At 55.7% G+C, this 23888-nt stretch overlaps 2 protein-coding genes and 1 pseudogene across 4 annotated transcripts in view; all 3 read left to right on the top strand.

Moving 5' to 3' along the window:
• Positions 1 to 3344: 3344 nt before the first annotated feature.
• On the top strand, positions 3345 to 15009 carry GGT1 (gamma-glutamyltransferase 1). Its single transcript, XM_047088256.1, has 13 exons — positions 3345 to 3503; positions 4258 to 4432; positions 5034 to 5164; positions 5320 to 5406; positions 8227 to 8419; positions 8756 to 8913; positions 9930 to 10079; positions 10453 to 10589; positions 13419 to 13606; positions 13823 to 13950; positions 14047 to 14159; positions 14240 to 14353; positions 14685 to 15009. Exons 2-13 carry the CDS (start codon positions 4272 to 4274, stop codon positions 14829 to 14831), a joined length of 1707 nt encoding a protein of 568 aa, XP_046944212.1. The 5' UTR covers positions 3345 to 3503; positions 4258 to 4271; the 3' UTR covers positions 14832 to 15009.
• Positions 15010 to 18054: 3045 nt separating this feature from the next.
• The window catches only part of GGT5 (gamma-glutamyltransferase 5), a 29817-nt gene continuing 23983 nt past the window's right edge, over positions 18055 to 23888 (top strand). For all 3 annotated transcript variants that reach the window (XM_047088182.1, XM_047088181.1, XM_047088180.1), the window contains exon 1: positions 18055 to 18227. In XM_047088182.1, the coding sequence (XP_046944138.1) occupies positions 18055 to 18227 (173 nt within the window). The remainder of the gene's footprint in view (positions 18228 to 23888) is intronic.
• Positions 21715 to 23615, top strand: LOC124518261 (cystatin-B-like; annotated as a pseudogene).

Here is a 23888-nt window from a genome sequence, read left to right as displayed (position 1 = left end):
CATTTGTCCGGTGGATTCCATCCCAAGCCTGTTCAAGGGCAGTGGGTAACAAGACAAGACCTGTTTTGACCGTGCGACCCAGAGTGTGCAGCAATACTCCGTAGGGGCAATGAGACCTCTATAGCTCTTCCTGTCTGTCAGCTGCCACAGCCTTGCAGGGTGGTCATAGCTGAGGTGTTACAGATAGGGACTGTGGGGGCTCCTGGGCAGCCTAGATACAGCTAGCAAGGAAGCCAGGGATGGAGCAATGACTCAGGGAGTGGCTGATCCTTATTCTTGGTACATGGAGGCCAAAGGGGGATGGAAAGCAGCGTCCAAGGTCCCTGGGCTGGGCATGCACCTACTCCTGGCTTGAGATCTCCTTGTTGGCCCGGTCAGGGATATGCAGGAACTTGGGTGCGGGTATCAAGTGGCCAGATGTGCACTGTTGGGCTGCGTGGCTTGAACCAGCTCTGGAGCGGTCCGGGCCCTGCCTTTCCAGGCTGCTCAGGGGGGTTCTTGGGCCCGAGGTGCTGACATTCCCGGATAGGCTGTGGAACCGGTCTGGACGCGAGGCCCCAGGCTGTGTTCCAGGAAGGCACCCTTGGCATCTGCTTGAGGGCTGTGGTGAGGGCTCTCAGGTCCTGGTTCTGGTCTGGTGCTAGTGGCACCTCTGCTGCGTTGCCTCAGGAACCATCTCTGGGACATTGTGTTTGGCCCTGGAGTTCAGACACTTTGACAGGGGTGGGGTGTACCCAGCCTGGGGCTTGCTGGAGGGTTGTTCGCCAGGAGACCCTGCCCTTTGGAGAGAACTGTGTCCAAGAGAGGGGGACTCCTTGCCCCTGGCACCACACCTCTCTTCTCTTTCCCTGTTGGGATCACACCCCTCACCTGCTGCCACTGCCTTGGGGACCCAGAAGTCATGCTGTCATAACACCTCCCATCTCCTACCCAGGGCCCTCCCAGAGCTGTGTGAACTTTAGTCATCTGCTGACAGGCCAAGTCACTGTGTCTCCTTGCTTCCTCAATGTCAGCCCCTGGGGCTGTCCTCCCTGTCCGACTGGACCTTTTAGAGGACAGCCTGCTCTCCACCCTGCTTAGACACTTTCAACGGTCCCATGGGGTTGTTGAGTGACTCCCAGCCAGCTTCTTGCCTGCTCTGGGACTAGGTGAGCATGAGAGTTCTGAGCATGAGAGTTCTGCCTTCTCCTGCCCCTTTCTTGTCTCTGCTCCTCCTTGGAGGTGCCCTCCCCCAGATCCCAATCCCAGTTCAGAGGCACCCTGAGGAGCTCTGCAGGGGCTGCAGGCGTGGCTCTGGGCCACTCCTAGGAATGGGGGGGTTCGGCTGAAGCTGTGGCCCAGATTTTCCCAGGCAGACAAATCTGGCCGTGTCCCAGCCTAGAGCTTCTTCCGAGGACCAGGAGCTTTCCTGGGCCCCTGCCAGCTCCGGGCCTCAGGTAAGCCCACAAGGGTCATGAGGAGTGGTGTGGGAGTTTGAGGCCAAGTGCTGTGCCCCACCTACTCTCTGGCCTCAGTTTCCCTTCCTGACACTGATTTGGGTGACAGCCAGACCTCTGGGCTTGGACATTCTTTTAGTGAGTCTTTGGGAAAAATGTGGGGTGTGTGGGGGGGGGGGTTGGGAAACGGAAGCCCGGTCCCCAGCAGGGTGTCTTCCGCAGGGCTGGTGATGTCTGCTTGCAGGGTCTGGGCTGGTGTCTTTGCTGCCCTGGCCAGGGAGGAGGGATGGGGGTCAGTATTGCCCACCCCTCCCCATACTCCCTGGCAGTCTGAACCTTGCTGGGTGCCCCCTGTCCCTCTGGAAGCCCACTTGGGTCCTTGGGTAGACGGATGGATGGACGAACAGATGGATGGACAGGGGAGGCTGGAGTACAGACTTTAGGAAGTCATGTCTGGATCACCACAGGGGCCTGAGGGGAGAAAGGAGGGCCGTGAGGGGGGCGGCCTCACCTCACAGCCGCAAGCCCAGGAGAAATGAGACAATGTCCCCAGGGTGTCCCATGGGCAAGGACTGGGGGGCCTCCTTGGCAAGTGTGCCTGTGCCCATGCTGGGAAGAGAGTCACTGGTTTCTGTCCTGCCCCACCCACCCCCACCACATGTGGTGGGAAAGCTCTGTGTCTGGAAACAGACCCCACATGTTCCTGGCCCAGCTCCCAAGGCCCCTCACACCTCCCAGCGTAGCTATCTCTGTTGGGAATCCTTAACCCTGACCCAGCCTCTAGGGTGTGCTCCGGGGGCATAGACTATCCCCTGGAGCAGTGGTTGGGAGAAAGTCCTGGTTGGCACTTTGGAGAGAGCCTTCTGCTGCTTTTTGGAGGACTGAGGAGCAGGTGATACTGACAGGAGGGAGTGCAGGGAGGAGGCTCTATAGTCCAGCCTTCAAAGGGTGGTGCCTGGATTCAGTCAACATGGAGAAGAAAGGCTGGCTTGAATCCCACTGGGGACGTAGGGTGGTGGTCTGCTGTGTGGCTGCCCACTGAGCCTGGGAGGGGAAAGCCCTTCCATGCTGGCTTCTGGAGGCCCCCCATGTGGGAGGGCTATCCCCTCCCAGGCTCCGTGCAAGCAAGACTCCACTCCTAGACCATCTCTGGGACACTGTGTCTGGCCCTGGAGCTCAGACCCCTGAACAGAGACGAGGTGAACCAGAGGCATCCCAGCCTGGGGCTTATTGGCCGACACTCACCTTTCGGAGGTAACGGAGATTGCCACTGTCCTCACACCTCTCCTTCCTTGTGGGGGTCACACCCCTTGTCCGCTGTCACCGCCACAGGAGCCCAAAGGCTCACTGCTGTCCCTCCCTGCATGGCCTGGAAAGGAGTCAACAGGGAAACAGTGAGCAGGTGGCTGACCAGCTTCCTTCTGCACCGCCGGCCTCCAGGGCGTCACCCTACTAGCTGATGGCAATTATAGCCAACACTCACCTAGCACTTCACGCTTTCCAATCCACTTCATTTCTACAACATCCCCAAGCAGGATGCCTCTGTCATTCCCACTGGACAGGTAGTCAGTGACTTGCCCAAGGCCCCACATCAGACGAGGGGCAAGACTCAGATGGGACGAGCTGGCTTGAGAGCCTGCATACCCCGTCTCCTTGGCCTGGCCCACGTGGGCTTCACCACTTTGTCATATGACACTCACACCACCGAACTCGGGCCTTGCTCTGGGCAAACCCCCTCTCGGCTGTGCCTGGAGATTTCACACAAATGTGGGAGAGTCGGACAGCCTCCTCTTCGACTCCAGAGTTCATCTGGGTCAGAGGAACCTCACAGAGCTCCCTGGGGAGGACCTCCCTGGGGAGGCCTGTTTCAGGTACACTATCTTGATTTTCAGGAGAGCAAAGAGGCTGCCTGATCGAGGTGTCTGTCTGGAGCAGATTCTGTGGACACCAGCTCCTACTGTCTGTGAGGGAGACCCCAGTTATTTCCTTAGCTGTTTCAGCCAAGCCCTCCCGGCTTTTGTGGCCACCTCCCCAGGCAAGGTGTGGGGCTTCCATCCGCTGAGAAAGGTAGGCCCCTGCCCCATGGCAGCTTGTCTGACAATTTTACAAGGAGATTGTGGGTGTCCTTTTTGAGGGTACATTGGAAGCCGAACCCCACGGTCTGTGGCAGGCCACCGTGGGGGCCCATGGATGGTGTCTGGCTCTGGGCTGAGGTGGGGGTCACAGAAGGGATCAGGCCAAGCTTGTTCCTGGTAGAGTTCCCTGCTTGGCAGTGGCTCTGACTGTGGGACACATGGAATCTGGGGGCTCCCAGGAGAGATTTCTGTTGGACATGGGGTCTTTACTGGGATGGGGCCTTAAGGATAAGCAGGGCAATTTAGGAAGGGAGAGATGGGGCTGGGAGTTTCTGGCAGAGCAAGTAGCCGGGGGCTGGAAGAAAACAAAGGGACATATTTTTTTCTTTAAAAAATTTTTTTTAATGTTTATTTATTTTTGAGAGAGAGAGACACACACACAGAGTATGAGCGGGGGAGAGGCAGAGAGAGAGGGAGACACAGAATCTGAAGCAGGCTCCAGGCTCTGAGCTGTCAGCACAGAGCCCCACGCGGGGCTAGAACTCGTGAATGGTGAGATCATGACCCGAGCCGAAGTTGGAAGCCTAACCGACTGAGCCACTCAGGTGCCCCCAGGGACATGTTTCTGAGGCTTGACTATTGGCTGTGCCCTGTGTGGTGAGGGTCAGGATGTGCCCAAGGCCAGGCCAGTGGCAGTCCCCTGACCCTGTTAACCACCAGCCCTCCCCCCTGACCCCAAACAACAGGTACTTGCAGAGCCATGAAGAAGCGGTATGTGGTGCTGGCCCTGCTGGCCGTGGTCCTAGTGATCTTCATCATCATCCTTTGCCTTTGCCTGCTCTTGACCTCCAAGCCACAGAGCCACGTCTACCCCAGGGCAGCTGTGGCCACAGATGCCAAGTATTGCTCAGAGATCGGGAGGTGAGCAGGCAGGGCGTGGGAATACAGGAGGACCACCGGAAGTGGATCTGGGCAAGATCCTCATCCCTCTGAGACTCAGTTTCCCCGTCTGTACACGAGCTACCCGGACAAGGGGTGTCTGATGCACATGGAGCTGCCTGTCCTTTCCTTGGACCTTCACAGCAGCCTCTGGTCAGGGCAGAAGGGGACACTGATTCCAAGAGCAGGATGTGGATTTCCTGGTGCCCAGCTGGGTCCCTCTCCTCAGACCTCCGTGCCTTTGGATAAACTGCTGTTTTATGCTATTTTAGACCCCTATCTCACATTATGTACAAAGATCAGTTCCCAAAAGACGTAAACAGACAAAAAAGGTTGCTAATAAAAAGTAACGTTTTTCCGTTTTCTTTCTATTATAAACGTCATGCACATCTGTTTGCTTGAAAGGAAGAACATATAAGCCCATTGGTCTTAGAGTGACATGTAAAAACCAAAACTACAGTTTCCTCTTCCATCCTCCTTTGGGCAGTGTGGCCAGAAAGGGTGGAGTTGGGTGGCAGTGTGCATGTGTCGGGGGGGTTGGGGAGCCCGCAGGTGCTCACTCCCCACCACCTGCTGCCGGTAGGGACATGCTGAGGGACGGTGGCTCGGCGGTGGATGCTGCCATTGCGGCCCTGCTGTGTGTGGGACTCATGAACGCCCACAGCATGGGCATCGGGGGCGGCCTGTTCCTCACCATCTACAACAGCACCACGCGTGAGTGCCCACGGGGAGTAGGGGAGGTAATTGGCAGGGGCTGTCCATCTCAGGCTGGATGTGGGCTGGGGGCAAGCAGAGCCGGGTGGCCCCTGGGCTCACACGGGGTGAGGGGTTGGTGTTGGTCTGGACTGCCCACCTTCTTCTCCTTCTAGGAAAAGTTGAGATCATCAACGCCCGTGAGGTGGCCCCTGGGCTGGCCTCCAAAGGCATGTTCAACAGCCCGGAGCAGTCACAGAAAGGTGAGGTGCAAGTTCAGGTGTGGGTGCAGAGCTGGGGTGAGCTGCCAGGAAGGCATGGGCATGCCCCTGTCTGATGCTGAGGACAGTTCTGGCAGTGCTGATATGCACCCTTCCCATCCAACCCTTCCTGGACTGACAACACCCTCCCGAGGGTGAAGACATGGAGCTTCTGTTATTTCCACTCAGGCCTCTCCAGGGTGCTAGGGCATGGAGAGAATAATTATTATTTCAACAGCTTGCACATATCGGGGGGCACTGGGGCCAGCATGCTGCTTAGCTGTTTTCACCAACGGGCCCCTTGAATCCTCCCTGTATGCTTGGGAGTCAGGGGAAGTGCTGTGTTGATTCTTATTTTATAGGTCCAGAGAGGTCATGCAAACCAACTGAGGTCACACAGCTGGATGGTGCTGAGGCCCAAATTGAACCTGGGCTGTCAAAGTCCTGAATTTTTCAAAGGCATCCAAGACTTTTCATTTATTCGTTCATTTTGTGGAGATAGCTCCAAAAACGCAGTCAAGTCTATCTTTTTTAACAAGGCCTTCATGCAGAGAAGAGGCCCCCAACCTCCCCATGCAGCTGAGGGGAAGCCAGTGGCCAACAGGGGTTGCTGCTCCAAAGACCCAAAAGGAGGATAGGAGGAAAGCAGGATAGGAGATTAGAGGCAGGACGAGGGGGCTGTTGGCCATAGCAGGTCTGATCCCCAGTTGCAGGCTCTGCCCCTCGGGCTGGGGCCCTGGGTGAGGCCCTGTGAGCAGCCCCGTTGGAGTCTCCTCCAACATACAGCCTCTTTGAATTTTTATATCCCCTGGGAGACTCAGAATGTGTAGAAATGAAATCATTCAGTGTGATTGCTGGAATCTTACAGACTTAGCACCTTGTGGATGCTCGGAATTCACTTATTTAACGAGGACTTATTGGGAATCTCTTAAAATGTCAGGGGTTGTTCCCCAAGCCTGGGGACAAAACAAAGGCAACAGATAAAATCCGTGAACAGCAGAGGTGGGAAGGGCTGGAAGGCGTGCAGTTCACCAAGTGTAGCCTGGTCACGGGGGAGGTGTCTGGGCAAAGACCCAGGGTCTGGAGTGGGTGAGGATAGCTGTGCAGGTGTCTGGGGGAAGAGCAAGTGACCCACATGGGAAGATGGGACAGAGAACTGCAGGAACTAGCAAGGCTGCAATGGGCGACCCCAGGGTCAGAATGGCTCAGGTGGTGTCGGACCTTATGGGTCATTGTGAAGACCCTGTCTCTTGTCCAAGAGAGGTAGCAGTGGCCCCTGGGGTGTTTGTGGGGGTAGATCTGGCCTATGTCTGGCTGAACCCCTTGGGCAGCTGCAGAAGGGTCAGGGAGCAAGCTGCCTGCCCATCAGGTGACCCGTCAGGAGGTCACCACGATGACCACGGGGAGATGAGGGTGTTGGGAGGTGGTTGGTATTCAACATACCTAGAAGGTGGAGCCTGTGCATTTGCTGAGAGGTCGGGTGTGACACCAACTCCTATACCAAGAGTCCTGGATGACCCCTGGTCTTTGATCTGCACCTGGAAGCATGGGGTGCCCCTAATAGAGGCCAGCAAGGCTGTGGGGGAGTGGGTTTGGGTGACAGTCCGGAGTTGGGTTTTGAGTGTGTTAAGTTTGAGATGCCTTTCTCATGGGCAGGTGCATCCTCAGATCAGACCATCGGGGGAGCAGGCCAGGCCAGAGAGTAAATTTAGAACTGGCAGCACATACATGAAATTTGAAGCCCTGATCTGGGGGAGGTCACCAATACGGTGAGTGTAGACAGAGGAGACCCTAACAGAGCCTCGCATGTGGGATGCAGAGGTGACCCTGGAGGAGTGATGGGCTAAGTAAGGTAAAGTTGAGAGAGGACCCTGGTCTGGCAGTGTGGGGGTCACTGGTGACCTTGGTTAGCAGGGTGGTCTGAGACCTATTAGCCCAAGATCAGGGCAGCATTTTTTTTTAAGGTGGCAGGAATCATGGGCCGGGTGTCAGACCTTCTGAAATGTGCAGACATGCAGACCATAACAACCTGGCTCTCAGAACCTTGTGCCCAACCTCAGGATGGGAGAGGTAGTTCCAGAGCTGCAGTCGCCTAGCCTGAGTGTAGCTGAAATGGCCCTGGTCATCCAGGGGTGAAAGCAAGAAGGTGTCTGGGAGCAAGGGCCTTTCTGTATCAGTGCCCAGCTTAGGGCATAGTGGGCCGTGGGGGTGGGTGGGGAGCAGGGTCCAGGAGTCTGTTTCCAGTGGAATTGTGGGCTCCTCTAAGGTCAGCTGCAAGAGACAAAACTCTTTATGGTCAGATGGGGAAACTGAAACCCAGTGAGGGTACATATAGGGCAGGGGGTCGGGCTCAGGTCCTTGGTCTGGGACAGTAGAAGGGAGGAAGGTAGAGGCCTTGCCTTGGAACTGGCTCAGTGTCGAGGGTGGCCTGGGCTTGCCCTGGGGACTTTGGTGGGTTCCGGTGGACCCCTTGAGTCTTATGGGATGAGAGGCCTTGTGGGCTAGGAGGCTCAGACTAAGAGATGGTAGGGGTCTGGCTTCCCCACAGTCTTGTTGTGCAACTGTGGGCCTGGCACAGGATTTCAAACCTGGTAGCACCTGCAGAGGCAGACATCTAGTCCTGGGACAGCAGGACTGTGGCCTTGTCACATATCCCTGGCCAATCTACACTCTTGCCAGCAGAGTCCACATATGACAATTCCATTTCCTTCCTAAACCTCACTGATCCCATCTGGAGACTGTGCCTAGGTTGCTGCTGAGGGAGAACACCCCTCCTGATGTCCCCTGACTGGAGCCACTAACTGTCTTCCTGTCCCTCTGCAGGGGGGCTGTCGGTGGCAGTTCCCGGTGAGATCCGAGGCTATGAGTTGGCCCACCAGCGGCATGGGCGGCTGCCCTGGGCTCACCTCTTTCAACCCAGCATCCAGCTGGCCCGCCAGGGCTTCCCTGTGGGGAAGGGCTTGGCAGCAGCCCTGGAGAAAAACAGGGCTGTCATCGAGGAACAGCCTGCACTGTGGTATGTCTGTGGGTGCTGGCCTGCCCTGGGGCACAGGCTGGGCAGATGTGGCCCAAGGTCCCTGCATGCCATGAATGACTGGCAGAGGGATGAGGTCTAGGATATAAAAGCCTTTCCCAATGTGTGTGGGATCACATTCTGAGCCTGGTGCCTGGGGTCCCGGCTTGTGAGTCCTGAGTGGCAAGGGACTCTAGGAAGCATTGGCTGGACACCAGAGGATGACTCACCTGTGGACAGGTGCTCACTGCCCTTCCTTTGATCTCCTGTGTGGTTGGGTGGGAATGGCTGGCCGAATCCACCCTGCCTGCCTGCCTCACGGGAACCCCTCTGCCCCAGTGAGGTGTTCTGCCGGGATGGGAAGGTGCTGCGGGAGGGGGACAGACTGACCATGCCGCAGCTGGCCAACACATACGAGACGCTGGCCTTGGAGGGAGCCCAGGCCTTCTACAACGGGAGCCTCACAGCCCAGATTGTCAAGGACATCCAGGCGGCTGGTAAGTGGGCAACCTCAGGGACCCTAGGCAAGGAACTCAGCAGCAGGAGCTCTGAGCCAGAGCTCAGAGGACTTAGGTCCTCTGGTCCTGCCCGACCTGGGCACTGGGCCCTCAGGCAGTGCCTGGAGGGGGGGGGGGGGGTCACAGATATGTCTGCAGTCAGTGACAGGCCACATAGATCCATAGATCTTGGTTAGGTCAAAACTGAGAGACCAGTGCAGTTCAGGAGGGAAAGTCCTCTGTAAGTTAAATGAAGGTCTAGGCTGGAACTGGAGCTGAGGAAGCATTGAAATGCAGATCTGAGGGGACTTCCCCAAGCAGGAGGTGGTACCTGAGCTACAGATGAGCTTGGAGAGAGGAAGAGCCTTCCTGGCAGGGGGAATAGGCTAAGGCCCAGAGAGGATGAGCTTTAGTTATCCCTGAGGGTCACAGTGGATGAGGGTGGGCTTGGTGAGAGAGGCACTGGAGGGGCTGCAAGCAGAGACAAGTTCTCATGACTTTCAGCCAAGAAGCCTGGTGCTGCCTCTCCCTCCCCAGCTGTGGATTTCTTCCTGCTGTTATTTTTGTCAGAGACACAGAAGAGAGTGATTAGCATGTTGACCTTTACCACTGAGGCAGGAAATTAGCCTATAAATACTTGGTCTTTCTGGAGCCAGTTCCCTGTAGAATTAAAGAGCCTCCTTTCACCCATTAGTAGTCACTGGAGGATGGGACTGAGCAGGGGAGAGATGGGAGCAGATACTTTCCACTTAGAGAAGACTCTCTGGCCGCCAAGAGGAGAGAAGGCAGACCTGGAGGCCAGTGGGGCAAACAGACAGAGGGCAGATGGCCTGAGCCTGGCAGTGGAGAGGTGGTATCATCAGGGAGCACAGAGGGACTGGCGGATGGGGCAGTGGGGAGGGGGAGGAGGGGGGCCCTCAAGAGTGGGCAGGGCTTTCAGCGTGATGGTCCTGTGCTCCCCTCAGATTGGGGGCCCCATCCCTGTGTCCACCCATTGAGCTGCTGTCTCATTGCAGGGGGCATTATGACCACCGAGGACCTGAACAACTACCGTGCTGAGCTGATAGAGCAGCCACTGAACATCAGCCTCGGGGACGCCCAGCTCTACGTGCCCAGTGCCCCACTCAGTGGGCCGGTGCTGGCTCTCATCCTCAACATCCTCAAGGGTGAGCCCTCCCACCGTGGCTCCGCAAGAGGCGGTGCAGAGTGACCAGGGCTGTGAGGGGCGATGATCAGGGGCTGGAGGAGGAGGAGGAATGGTTGGGAGCTAAAAAGGTACAGAGCAGTGTCCTGGGGTGGGAATAGCCATGCTGGTCCAGAGGACGCATCTGATAAATCTAAGTGGTCATCCCAGGCCCAGGGGTCCCTTACTCATTCCATTCTTACATTCCTCCAAAGTGTCCACTGGTTTTTATTAAGCATTCCCCTTCTCAAGTTGGGCCAAGTGATTCAGGGAGGTGTGAGCCTACCCTGGGGCACCCAGCTGTCTCGGCAGAGGGCCCCGGGACTGCTAACATGCCCCCATCTCTGCTCAACCAGGGTACAACTTCTCCCCAGCAAGTGTGGAGACACCCGAACAGAAGGGTCTCACCTACCACCGCATCGTGGAGGCCTTCCGGTTTGCCTATGCCAAGAGGACCCTGCTTGGGGACCCCAAGTTTGTCAATATGATGGAGGTAAGAGGCAGGGGGTGGCCCGTGATGGGTGCGGGAGGGCCTGCCATGGATGTGCGAGGAGGGCTTCCTGGGACCACACCAGCCTCACACATGCTTTCACCACCAACTTTGGTGGTGGACCTACCATGTGCTGGGATGGCCTGGTGACGTCCGAGTTTGGCCCTCTGCCACACGGAGCTCACAGTATGACAGACTTGACAATGAGTAATTAGTGTCCCCTACCTGTGTCTGTGCTCCCACCTTGGGGGCTGTACCCTTGTCCTGGAAGGGTTTGGGGTGTTCGGTGCTGAGGTGGGGAATGCATGGGGACGTTGCAACCCTCAAGGGTAATGAGGAGGATGGCTGAGGGGGAGAGGAGCAATGCTCTGGGCCTCAGCCACTGGTTCTGTGGTCACACCCAGGAGCTAATGTGTCCTAGGCCCTACCCGGATCCTGCACAGCCCAACCCACTCACTGCCAGATCCAGGCTGGGCCTCCATCAAGACTCCCATCACCACCCTCCTTACCTACTCGGATCACCCATTCCGCGGTAGACCTGCAGATTCCCTCACACTGGCCTGTGCCTCTCAGCTGCCCAGCAGCCTCTCTGCTTTCCCGGATCTCTTTTTTTTCCCCAATGAGCATTTTGTACTACTCCCGACTGCAGCCGGTGACCCGGTGTCTCATATCCCTGAGGCTGCTGCATCGCACCCCTATCTGCCATTTGGCCTGGCTAAGGCCAGCTCCTCTGCTCATGCACTTGCTGACTCGGCAAGTCTCTCCTGCAACACTGCTCTGCCTCTGGCATTCCCAGTCTGTCCTTTCAGACAGATCATTCTGGAGCGAGAATCATACTCTTGTTGCTTCAGAACCTTCAGCTGCTGACCCCATTCCTTGGCTTCTGCTCAGAGCAAACTTGGCCACTCTGTCCCTTTCTCAAGTCCTCTCCCATCAGGCTGTGCCCTTCTTGCTCCACCACCACCCCCCCACCATGGCCCCTCACCCTGCCCCCTGAGTCCAGCCTCAGTTTCCCCTTTGGGCACCCTACTGCAGCATCTCACACAGTTTACCACCTCCTTTGCTCAGCTTTTCATTTTGCAAAGTTGTAGACTTTTGCCACATTTCCTTCCTCTCTCTCTGCCTCCATCTACCCCTTTATCAATATGCATGTGTTTTTTGGGGTATCAGATGGTCAGTCACTGATATCACACTTTGGGTTGTCGCTCCTAAAACTGAGGACTCCTATTCCCTGACATTGAGAGGACTTGACCTGTTAGATACCTGTATTCCCAACAGTCCCAGGGTTGTTAGATCCAGAGCCCGTCCAACTCATACCTTACAGTTGCTATTTATGTCCCTCTGGTCTCTGAACCTACACTAGGCCTCTTGGCTCTTTTGCTGATTTTTAAAGCCCAAGGCAGTCATCTTGCAGAATCACTCCACATCCTGGATTTGACTTTGTGTTTTCTTAGGAGTAGATTCAGGCTGAACATTTTCCCTGTGGGATATTGCTGGAAAATTCTGGAGGCATTTCCTTTGCTTAGTCCCCAGGGGCCTTCCTTGTTGGCTCCTGTCTCATCTACTCTCCTCTTTCTCTGTCCTCACCACTGTGGGGACCCTATTCAGGGTCATGGCTTTTTTTTTTTTTAAGTTTTTGTTTGTTTGTTTGTTTTGTTTTTGTTTTTGTTTTTTTGCTTGTGTTTTTTTTAGAGCACACAAGCTGGGGAGAGGGACAGAGAGAGAGAGAGAGAGAGGGAGAATCTTAAGCAAACTCCATGCTCAGCACAGAACCCGATGCAGGGCTCAATCCCATGACCCTGGAATCATGACCTGAGCCACAAATGAAGAGTCAGATGCTCAACCAACTGAGCCACCCAGGTGCCCCCAGACTCATGGCTTTAAGCAGCCACCAGAAGCTAATGGCTCCATGTTTATCCCTCAGCCTGATCTTGCCCACATGTAGGTCTACCACCCACCTGAGACAGGCTCTTCAGGGTCCCAAGGGCACCTGTTCAAAATCAAGCTCTTGACTGTCTCCTACACTGGCCATCTGCAGTGTTCATCTCCTCAGCTAATGGGCACTCTGGATTGAAGACACTGGGGCCATTGATTCTCTCCCAGCTGGGCCAGCTACCATCTCTCACATGGTTGATGTCTGATGTCATAGCCTCCCAGTTGGGTTCTACCCTTATACCTTCACATAGCTGCCAGAGGGGTCCTGTGACTCACCAGTGTGGTCACTCTTCTGTCCCAGGACCAGGTGGCTCAGAGCAAAAGCCAAAGTCCTTATAGGGCTTATGAAGACTTATAGGATCAGCCCCTGTTGACATTTTCTACCACCTTGACCCTATTCACCCTCTATCACTCCAGGCCTGCCTCAGGGCCTTTGCATTTTATCACTCAGGCCACATTCACAACTCTTTTCAGATACCACCTCTTCTGAGAAGCCCTCCCTGACCACTTGGTCCCCACCTCATCCCTCCCTATCCCCTTTACCTGGCTTGTTCTTTCCAACATGTCCCTGCCTGCCTTGGTCTTCTCTGCCAGGAGGGCTGGGATCTGTACGTCTGTTCCCTGTTGATCCAAGCACACAGCACAAGCTCCATGAATGAATGAATGATTGAATGCTGCAAGAGTGGGGTGTTGTGGGTGGACAGATAAATACTGAATTTCTGGGCTGCAGTACAGACAAAGGCTGGAAAGAGGGGATCAGAGGGCCATGTGATGTTGAGGGTGCAGGAGGGTTGTGGTCAAGGCCATGTTGGGGGCTTCCCAAGAGCTGCTCGCACAAGCCTGTGCCCCCTCCCCACCCCCCCCCACCTCCTCAGGCCAGCTCTGGGGTCTCGGCAGGTGGTCCACAACATGAGCTCCGAGTTCTTTGCCGCCCAGCTCCGGGCCCGGATCTCTGATGATACCACTCACCCGTTCCCCTACTATGAGCCTGAGTTCTACACGCCTGATGATGGTGGCACTGCCCACCTGTCCGTGGTCGCAGAGGACGGCAGCGCTGTGTCGGCCACCAGCACCATCAACCTCCAGTAGGGGCTGCCGGGTGACCTGGGTGGTCTGGGGCTGCTTGCATGTCCTAGAAGGGGGCTCCATCGACCTCTTTCATGGTGGGAACTGAGGCCCCACCTTGGTAGAACATGTACCCTCAGCCTCACCGGGAGAGAGCTGGAGCTTTGGGGGGTGGGTAGGGGCTGGGCAGGGTGGGGCTGGGTTCGCCATAGCTGGCTGACTCAGCTGGTCTTCAGCTTCGGTTCTAAGGTACGATCACGGGTCAGTGGGATCCTCTTCAATGATGAAATGGATGACTTCAGCTCCCCCAACATCACCAACCAGTTCGGGGTGCCCCCCTCACCAGCCAACTTCATCAAACCAGGTGTGGGGCAGGGGGCTCAGGTGGGGAGAGGGCTGGTGTCCTGGGCAGGCAGCTGACCAGCATCTCTGTCCCCACCCATCCACCTGGTGATCACAGGGAAGCAGCCACTCTCATCCATGTGTCCAGCGATCATCGTGGGCCGGGATGGCCAGGTCCGCATGGTGGTGGGTGCCTCCGGGGGCACGAAAATCACCACAGCCACTGCGCTGGTAGGTATCACCCATTTATCCCCCCAGCCCCTGTCCCTGGACCACACTGACCCCCTCACCGCCCCCCCTGCCACCCCCAGGCCATCATCCATAGCCTGTGGTTTGGCTATGATGTGAAACGGGCAGTAGAGGAGCCCCGACTGCACAACCAGCTTCTGCCTAACACCACGACCCTGGAGAAAGACACTGACCAGGTGGGTAAAGAGTCAAAGAAATAGTCACAAGGTGGGGGTCACAAGGTGTCCTGGGAGGGAGGCCTGGATCTCCTGAGTCATCATGGAGTAGACTGCCCCTCTGCCTGGGGCAGATACCTTCACACCTACTGCCTGGGCCATCTTGAACCCCTGTGGGATGTGAGTCAGTCTACCTGCTCCGGTGAGACCCAATAGGACCGTCTGCCCCCAACTTGCTCTTCCTGGCCACTGGGGCAGAAATGGCACTACCTGTGTGTTTCAGTGTGGGTCTGTGTGGTTCGCATGGCATCTTGGGCCCTGCTGAGGCCTCTCTATCCCCTCCCACCTCCAGGCGGTGGTTGCAGCCCTGAAGACCCGGCACCACCACGCTGAGGTCACTTCCAACTTCATCGCTGTGGTACAGGCCATTGTCCACACAGCTGGTGGCTGGGCAGCTGCCTCAGATTCCAGGAAAGGCGGGGAGCCTGCTGGCTACTGAGTACTCAGGGCGGGCAAGGCTGACTGGCGACCAAAGGATGAGATGTCCGCTGGGACCAAAGTGGGACTTTGAGGGGATTTGCTTCCCCTGTGAGTGACAAAGCAGTGCAATAAATGGGGGCCACACCATCAGGCTCTGGGCAGCCTTGCCAGCCAGGCTCCCATATCCCTGGACCTCAGCATCCTGTGTGTGTGAAATGGAGCTGTCAGGTGGGGAAAGGTGAAGAGGTGGGATTCAGAGGTCTTTACCCCTCAGGTGCTGGAGCTAGCCTCAGAATTTTCATGAGAGCCCAGTGGGAGGGTGGGTGAGGGGCGGGGCAGACCCATACCAAACATTATCCTTCGGTACCCTGAGCTTCAGGGGCCAGGTCGCCGCTTTTCTGGCCCGGACAGTGGCACTTCCCAGCATTAACCACCAGGGGTTGTCACAGCCCCGGAGTTTACTCGGCCAGAGTGCACCCAGCAGAAAAAGCTTGTCAACTCTGCTACTTCAGCCTGGTGGGTGCCCCCGCTCACACTGTGGAGGACACATGGAAGTGAACCTGAGGTCTGAAGAGTGGGATTGGGCAAGAGGCTGGAGCAAAACTTCTTAGTCAGAGTCAGGTTCCGGGGGATTTTCCAAGCACAAACCTAGAATAGAATAAAATTCAAGCTGTGATCAGCTCCAGAAAGAGGCCCAGTTCTCAGGGAACAGTGAGCTGGAAAAGGTCCCCAGATCTTGAGGGTCAGAGCTGGACTGGCGGGCAGCCAGAGAATGCAGCCCAGGAGCGGGGCCTGGAGGGGCAGTGGGCCACAGCACCCTGCCCCCTCCACAACAGGCCAGCCCCTCCTGCCCTCCCTTGGGGTCTGCTAACTTGTCTCCTACACTCAGTTGTGATGCCTGATGTGAGGAGCTGTGAAAGGCTAGAGGGGGTGAGCAGGGGAGGGGGTGTCACAACCTGATGGCCAGATGTCCCCCTGACCAGTGAACATGAGTGGGAACCCCTGAGACCAGGGGCACAGAGGCCAGGGGAGACCAGGTCTGGGCTCTCGTTCACAAGGCAGGAAAACCCGGTTTTTCCAAAGTGCTCACAAGGAAATGGGGTTTATATCTGCAGCCTGGGCCCTGAGCCCCAGAGGGTAGTACTGCTGGGGTCCCCCGGAGACAGGATGGAGGCTGGGCTGCTGGGGTGTGTAAACCTCCTCAGCCTTCATTTTGGTGCCAGAGGAAAGGCCATAGCCCTGTTTGCAGAAGAGAAGACTGAGGCCTGAGGGGCTGGTCTTGTTCCTGCTGGAGGTGAAGCTCCTTGGGCTCCCACATGTGGGCAGAGTGCATCCAGTTCCCCAGACCCCACGGGCTCAGCTGAAGCCTCCCTCAGGTGCTGAGGGACTTGCTTTCCTCTCTCTTTCCTTCCCATCATCTCCTACCCCTCCCCTCCGGACATGGATACTCAGGACCCTTCTCAGCTAAGCCTCCCCAGCCGCATCTCTAGCCAGGCCTACCTTGATGCTCCTTCCTTTCCTGGGCCTTTGTTCCTCCAGCCCTCGCACCCTGGCCTCAGCCTGACCAGGATGGCTGGGGAGAGGAGGGGGGATGTCCCACTCCTGATGCCTCAGACCTGCTGTCTCTGCCGCCCCTGCCTCCTAGCGGGTGGGCTGGCACTGGCCCAGGAATGCACTTTGTTTCCTGGTTGAGCAATGTTACTGTGCTGTGGGGGATAGTGGGGGCAGGAAAAGGCGCTCACAGCCCTCCCCATCCCACAAGGCAGCTGTGGGAACGGGCCTACTAGAGAGCCTATCCAGGCTGACCAGAAGCTTGGGACAGAGCCCAGCAGTCTGTGTCGCTGAATGGGCATGGTTTCTCTGCTATACCAGGAGGTGTAGAGAGGCCTGGGGAAGGCAGTGCTCAGCTGGGAAGGAAGACAGAGGACATACGGGGTGGGGGGGCATGGGGGCTTTGTGAGTGGGAGTCCAGCCTGTGGCCCCTGCACCCTGTGCCCCTGTGAGCCTGGTCAAGAGGGGACTCAAAGGGTCCCCTCTCCCCCAGCAGCCTCCCTGTTGGACACCCTGAGGTCTGGGCAAGGGAGGGCCTAGGCCAGTGTCCCCAGGAGAGGAGGCACTGTCACCACAGACACAGGGAAGCAGACACATTGCCAGGGAAGGGCAGAGAGGCAGATGGGAGGGCAGCCTTACTCTCTGGAGGCCCATGGTGGCATTTCTAGGACAGCGGGCCCCAGGGGTAGTGGGTGCCAAGGGCTGGATGCAGGCCCTGTCTGCATTCTTCACATAGATGTCTTGTAGTCCTGGGTGTTTGATGCAGATTGGGAAGCTGAACCCCTTCCTAGCACCCTTGTTCCCTGGCTAGGCTGTGGCTGAGCTGGGACTTGAACCTGGGTCCTGAGTGACATCGCCTTAGGTCCTCCCTCCCTCTGTCTCTGGCCCCCTTCAGCCCTACCTCTGTGTCCCAAACATCTCCACTGTCCTCTGACTCTGAGGATACTAGGGCAAGCTGTTGCTGGGCAGGGTCACACCAAGAAGGCAGGAGTCGGGGTGCCACTCTGGCCCCCTTGTCTCTCTGAGCCTGATCCAGGGGAGGGGACTGGGCAGGCAGGCCTGAACCCTGCTGTCCTGGCTTTGCTGGGAACTGGAGAATGGCCGTGGGGGCTCTGGGCATCCTGCACCCCAGCTGTCTTGTGGGCAGTAGGCGCCAAGTCCTCAAGCACGTGGGTTGGGATAGCCCTGGGGAGGAGGGGTGTTGGTATCATCAAGGCTTGCAGGGGGCAGGCTGCGGGAATGAGGGAGTTAACGGCGGTTGCTTTCTCCTTTCTGGAAGGAAAACTCCCCACAAACGCCCTGGTCCCTGGCCTCCCGCCAGGGCCAAGAACAGGGACTGAAAACTGGAAGTTCAGGCGTGTGGCCAGCTCTGCCTCTCATAGCAAGCGTTAGAGTCGGGCAGCAGCCCTGCCATCGCCAGCTGTCCGTCCATACACCCACCTGTCCTCTGGGTGCCTCTGTTCGTTGGTAAACCTGTCTGTCCACCGTCTGTAATCCCGTCTCTGTCCAACCTTCTCTTACTATCTTTTGTCCAGCTATCTGGACTGTCAATCCATTTGTTTGTCTGTCTCTGGCCTCCATCTATTTGTTCATCTGTCCAATCACTTGTGAGTCTATCTGCCCATCTTGTTCATTCATCTACCCATCTGTCTGTCTATCTGCCTTCTCTCTCCACCCTGGACCTCAGAGCCATGGCCCAGGGACGCAGGGCCACGGTCAGCATGGTCCTTCTGGGATTGGGGCTGGCCCTAGCCATCATCGTGCCCGCCGTGGTCCTCTCTCGCCACCATGCCCACTGCGGCTCCCAGGCCTTTGCCCACGCTGCAGTCGCCGCTGACTCCAAGGTCTGCTCGGAGATTGGACGGTAAGAGGTGGGTGGGAGCTGGGTGGCTCTCAGTGGCTGGCTCCTCCTGGACACTTTGTGACCCGTGGTGAAAGTGTGGAGAAGGTGCATGTGTGTGTGCACTGGTGGTGGGGGTCACGTGAGTTTGGAGTCCAGCAAGGAGGCAGCCCCAGGACCCTTGCATAGAGCAGGAGAAAAGTGTGCGCAGAGGACAGAAGGGGGCTTGGGGATATTGACAGAGGTGGTGTGTGAGTCTATTCTAGCTCCAGGCCTCGGGAAGCCCCGAGAGGGGACTGCCACAGTGTCCCTGGTCTGGCCCGGGCTGACCCTGATGACTGGCACTGGCCCTTCAGAGAAGTCACACAATTGTCTAAGGCTGGGGTTTTCTCCCAGAAGTATGGGTGAGTCCTGGCTTGCCAGGGTGCACTCAGTGCTGCCCGGGGCCAGTCTCTCACCCTGACCCAGGATCTAGGAAATCTGCCCTTGCTGACACCATGTCCCCCACAGCCTCCTCTTCTGATGTCAGGGCCTGGACCCAGCCAGTGACTGTTTGATGTCTGGGGCTGGGGCAAGGTGGGTGGTGGAGAGGGGGCCTGCATTTCCTATTCTTTTCCAGGAAGCCTAGCCCATGAGAGGCTTCCACTGCCCACCGGAGCGGAACATAGCAGGACGCCCCTCCTGGCCCTTGGCCCCCGGCCCCGGGCCTGTAAGAAAGAAGCCTGAGAAATCATTCCCTCCCTGCTGGCCGGGTCTGCTTCCCGGAATATCTGCCTCATGGATCACTGTCAGGATCAGAAATGCATTATAAACCGAGGGGACAGTCCCAGCACAAGGGGGAGCACGGCCGAGTCCTGGCCCAGCCACTGCTGGGCAGGTGGTGTTCTGGGCTGTCTTTGTTCTGGCTTCACCTTTCCTGTATGCTTTATCCTTCTGTTGCATTAATTTGCCTTTTCCTTCCTTCCTTCCTTCTTTTGTCTGTCTGTCTGTGCATCTGTTCATCTGTCTCTGGTCCTCTGACCTGGTCCTCTGGGCTCTTCTCAGGGCTTTCTGTCTCCTCCTTCAGGGCTCCTTCTATGATGACAGTGGCTGAAGGTGGCAGCTCAGTGAAAAGTGGGGGACAGGCTGTTTGGTCTCCCCAGGGGCCTTCCAGGTGATGGGAGGGGAGTGAACCTCCCCTCCCCCATGCTCTGGAGAACATACAGAGGTGTTGTGCCCACCTGAACCATAGCTGTAGTTGCAAACCAGGCAGGGGCTTCAGGCCCCAGAGACCAGTGCTGGGGACATGGTCCCCAGGAGTGAGAGCCGCTGCCACATTTCTTTCAGGGGGTTTGGGCCCACTGTGTCTCCCCTTGGAGAGGTTCTTGTCTTGTGGTTCTCTGTGGAATGTCCTGCTGTGCATGTGTGAGGGTCTGCGGTTGGGGTCTCTGCTCTTGAGCCCAAGATCTTCCCTGCAAGTCTCCTTGGTGAGGAGGGCGGATGTGGTTTCTCCCCGGTGTTTTGTGTACTTGTCAAACAGCACTCTCAACTTCCTGTTCTTGTTTTAAGAAGCCAGGAGTGGTGGGGCGCCTGGGTGGCGCAGTCGGTTAGGCGTCCGACTTCAGCCAGGTCACGATCTCGCGGTCCGTGAGTTCGAGCCCCGCGTCGGGCTCTGGGCTGATGGCTCAGAGCCTGGAGCCTGTTTCCGATTCTGTGTCTCCCTCTCTCTCTGCCCCTCCCCCGTTCATGCTCTGTCTCTCTCTGTCCCAAAAATAAATAAACGTTGAAAAAAAAAAAAAAAAAGAAGCCAGGAGTGGGAGGGAGCCTGGAGCTGGCCCCAGCTGCTGTGGAACAGGGGGTCAAGAGACCCTGGCTGGGCTGGGGTCCTCCTGGCCAAGATTCCCCTTTGAGGGCTCCTGGCCATGTTGCTGCAGGCTCTGAAGGGAGCTGCCTGCCTGAAGCCCACTCTCCTTCCTCCCTGCTGTCTCCAGCTTCCCTACCGCCATCTCCTTTTAGCAGCAGGCCTCCCAGACCCGAACTCCTCCTAGCCTACCGTGCCAGGTCTGTTCCTTTGGGGCCATGATTTCTGCAGCCAGGGCCCCTGGGGGAGGGGTCTTAAAGTTGGCATGAGTAGAGACCCAGCACCATGAGTAATGGGTAAATAGACATACGGTGACAGTGAGGTTCCTTTCTCTCTAGTCTGTCATCTTCCAGCCTTATGGCCCAATGTGTTAGGCTTGCATGCAAACTGGGTGTTCTGAGTCTCTGAGCAAGTGCTTGTCTTCTAGGGAGACTGCATGAACTTCAGGGTAGTGTTGGCTTTTCGGCTTTGTGACATATACCTGCCACTCAGAAATACCTGCCCTCCCACAGGATCCTCGGTGGGAAGATTCATTGCTTTTCCCAGAATCCAGTGGGATTCATTGCTGCACTTGATTTATAAAGAAACTAGGCCTGCACAGGAGGGAGCTGCCTGGTGTCACAGAGGGAGGAGGCCTCTGCAGGGGTGGAAACTGTCCTGGGCTGCTGGAAGGGTGGGGTCTTCTCAGAATCCTCCACCCCCTGCCCTGGATTCCAATGTCTGCCTAGCTCCTAGCCAGCCTGTAAAGGTCAGAGCTTTACTGATAAAGGGAGTAGTCGTAGAAGAGGATGGTGGGGTCCAGAGCACTCACCTTTTAGGGCACTGGAGTCTGGGCTAGCACTGGGCTGTGGAGGTGGGGACGGGGATGGGCCCCTGAGAGCTGGGTCTTACCAGCTGCTCCGACCCATCCAAGGATCTGTGGGTTTCACTCTCGGCACAGGGGTGAGCAGAAACTCTGGCAGGCTCTTGCGGCCTTTGAGCCTCTGTGAAATGAGACTCATGCTGGCACTTGCCCCCTTAAGGGCAGGCATGAAGCTTGCCTGGCCCATAGGAGATGCTCCCTTGATGGCAGCAGTCTGACCACTGTTACAGTAGATTGGATTGGATGTGGGTTGACATCTCAGGGTTAGGAGTAGGACCCAGGGTCCGAGCAGGGGACCCCACTGTGGAGTAGGCTCATAGCTCCTTCCCCTCCCAGCCCCTGTGGCCCTAGTGGTTCTCTGGACTCCTGGCCAGCTCACCGGGAAATTACTGCATTTCCTTCTCTCAGGGCTGTGGCTGTGGAAAGAACTTGTTTGCCTGGGCAGTGTGCACCTGCATGTGTGAATGTGCACATCTAGGGGTTTGTGATAGCAGTGATGGTGACAGCAGCCTCTCAGTTCCTCGAAGCCAAACATGTTCAAAATGCATGATCGTTCTGCGCTCTAGCTCTCTACTGGTGAGAACTGCTCCCACTCACAGGCTCCGGGAGCCGGGCTGGCTCAATTGGTAGAGCATGGGAATCTTGCTCTCAGAGTTGTGAGTTGGAGACCCACGCTGGGTGTAGAATATACTTAAAAAAAAAAAAAAAAAAAAAAAAAGAGCCAGGCTCAGAGAGGTTGAGTTATGTGTCCAGTATCATGTAACTGGTAAGTGGGAACTCCAGCCCAGGTGGCCTGAGCCCCGGCCATTATGCCTGTGGACATGGATGTGTACAGAGTACAACTCAGTGGGCCTTGCGGGTGCAAGAATGCTTCTCTTCCCAAAAGGTGCTTCATCAAATAGGAATGAGCAGCACCTACTATCTGCCAGCCATTGTGCTGGGGTCACAGTGGTAACCCAGATGTTCAAAGTCCTTGCCTTTGTGGTGGGTGAGACAGACAATGAACAAACCCATGCCTAATGCTGAGGGTTGGAAGTAATTCTTGGTCATCTGAACATCCTCTTTTATGAAGTTTCTGTTAAAATCTTCTGCCCATTTTCCTATCAGGTTGTTCTTCAAATGTATTTTCTGTGTTATCAAGACAAATAATTTTTCTGTCTTTTAAGATATGCAATGACTGTTAAGCCACCCTTGCATCCCTGGAAGAACCCCATTTGTTCATGATTTTAATATCATTTTTATTTGATTTGCTAACTGTTTTTTTTTTTTTTTTAATTTTTTTTTTCAACGTTTATTTATTTTTGGGACAGAGAGAGACAGAGCATGAACGGGGGAGGGGCAGAGAGAGAGGGAGACACAGAATCGGAAACAGGCTCCAGGCTCTGAGCCATCAGCCCAGAGCCCGACGCGGGGCTCAAACCCACGGACCACGAGATCGTGACCTGGCTGAAGTCGGACGCTTAACCGACTGCGCCACCCAGGCGCCCCTGCTAACTGTTTTTAAAAGTTAAAAGCCCCACCCAACATGGGGCTTAAACTGACGACCCAGAGATTAGGAGTGGCATACTCTACCAACTGAGTCAGCCAGTCACCTCTGATTTGTTAACATTTTGTTTAGGATCCTTGTCTTTATGTTTATGAGAGATGCTGGTCTGTATTTTTCCTTTCTTATAATGTCCTTGTCAGGTTTTGGTATCAAAGTTATAGTGGCCTCATAAAAAGAGCTGGGAAGTGTTCTCTTTTTTCTATGCTCTAGGAGACAAGGTTTTGTTGTTTTTTTGCTTTTTTTGTTAATTTTTTTAATGTTTATTTTTGAGAGAGGGAGACAGAACACAAGCAGGGGAGGGGCAAAGAGAGAGGGATACACAGAATCTGAAGCAGGCTCCAGGCTCCAAAGTGTCAGCACAGAGCCCGATGTGGGGCTTTCGAACTCACAGTCTGCGAGATCATGACCTGAGCCAAAGTCAGATACTTAACCAACTGAGCCACCCAGGCGCCCCTGTTGTTTTTTAAGATTGATGTTATTTTCTCTGTCTTTTTTAATGTTTCTTTATTTTGAGAGAGAGAGGAGAGGAATGAGAACCAATGGGGGAGGGGAAGAGAGAGGGAAACAGAGGATCTGAAGTGGTCTCTGTGCTGACAGCAGAGAGCCCAATGCGGAGCTAGAACTCACGAAACCCGAGATCATGACCTGAGCCAAAGTCGGACGCTCAGCTGACTGAGACACCCAGGCGCCCAAGTTATTTTCTCTTTAAATGCTTGGAAAAATGTACTGGTTAAGGCTTTTGAGCTGGAGTTATTTGTGTATGTGTGTAAAGGTGTTAAACAATGGATTCTAAGGCCACCTGCCTTAAACAGAGCAGGGACCTCAGGTCTGGGTTCCGCTCGGCCCATCTCCTGATAGCTGCCAGCAAGATGTGTGGGGGCACCTTCAGCCATGCAGTCTGCCACGGCTGAGACCCAGACCATCACCAACCATGTGAAACCACTACCGGAAGAGCAGGAAAAGAACAAGTTTGCTACTTTTAAGGCTGTGGAGTTCAGGAGCCAGGTGGTCATGGGGAGGAAATACTTCATCAAGGTTCAAGTTGATGATGATGAGTTTGTGCACATTTGAGTATTTGAAAGTCTTCCACAGGAAAACAAGCCCTTGGCCTGGTCCAACTATCAGACCCACAAAGCCAGACATGACGAGCTGGCGTATTTCTAGTTCCCATTTTGCATAGGACCTGTCTGTGTGGTTCTGTCCTCTGTGAATGTGTCTGGGATCATGAACAATGCGATTTCTACACTGGGCCACTTGAGGGTAGAGGGAGATGTCATGCACTTCTTCTAAGTTTCATTAGGAGAGACAAAGTCAACACAATCAATGATCTTAACTACTTTCAAAGAGGACTTGTATTTTCTTTAAATATATATTTTTAAATCTTTACAAACTTAAAAATAAATACATAAACAAATAAATAAATAATGGATTCTATTA

Source organism: Lynx rufus, unplaced genomic scaffold, assembly GCF_022079265.1.
Source record: "Lynx rufus isolate CCGP_SWC_20201006 ecotype Redwood Valley unplaced genomic scaffold, mLynRuf1.p SCAF_24, whole genome shotgun sequence".
Taxonomy (NCBI): Eukaryota; Metazoa; Chordata; class Mammalia; order Carnivora; family Felidae; genus Lynx; species Lynx rufus.
Note: the sequence above shows the minus strand (reverse complement) of the source record. Positions and strands in the feature narration are given on the sequence as shown.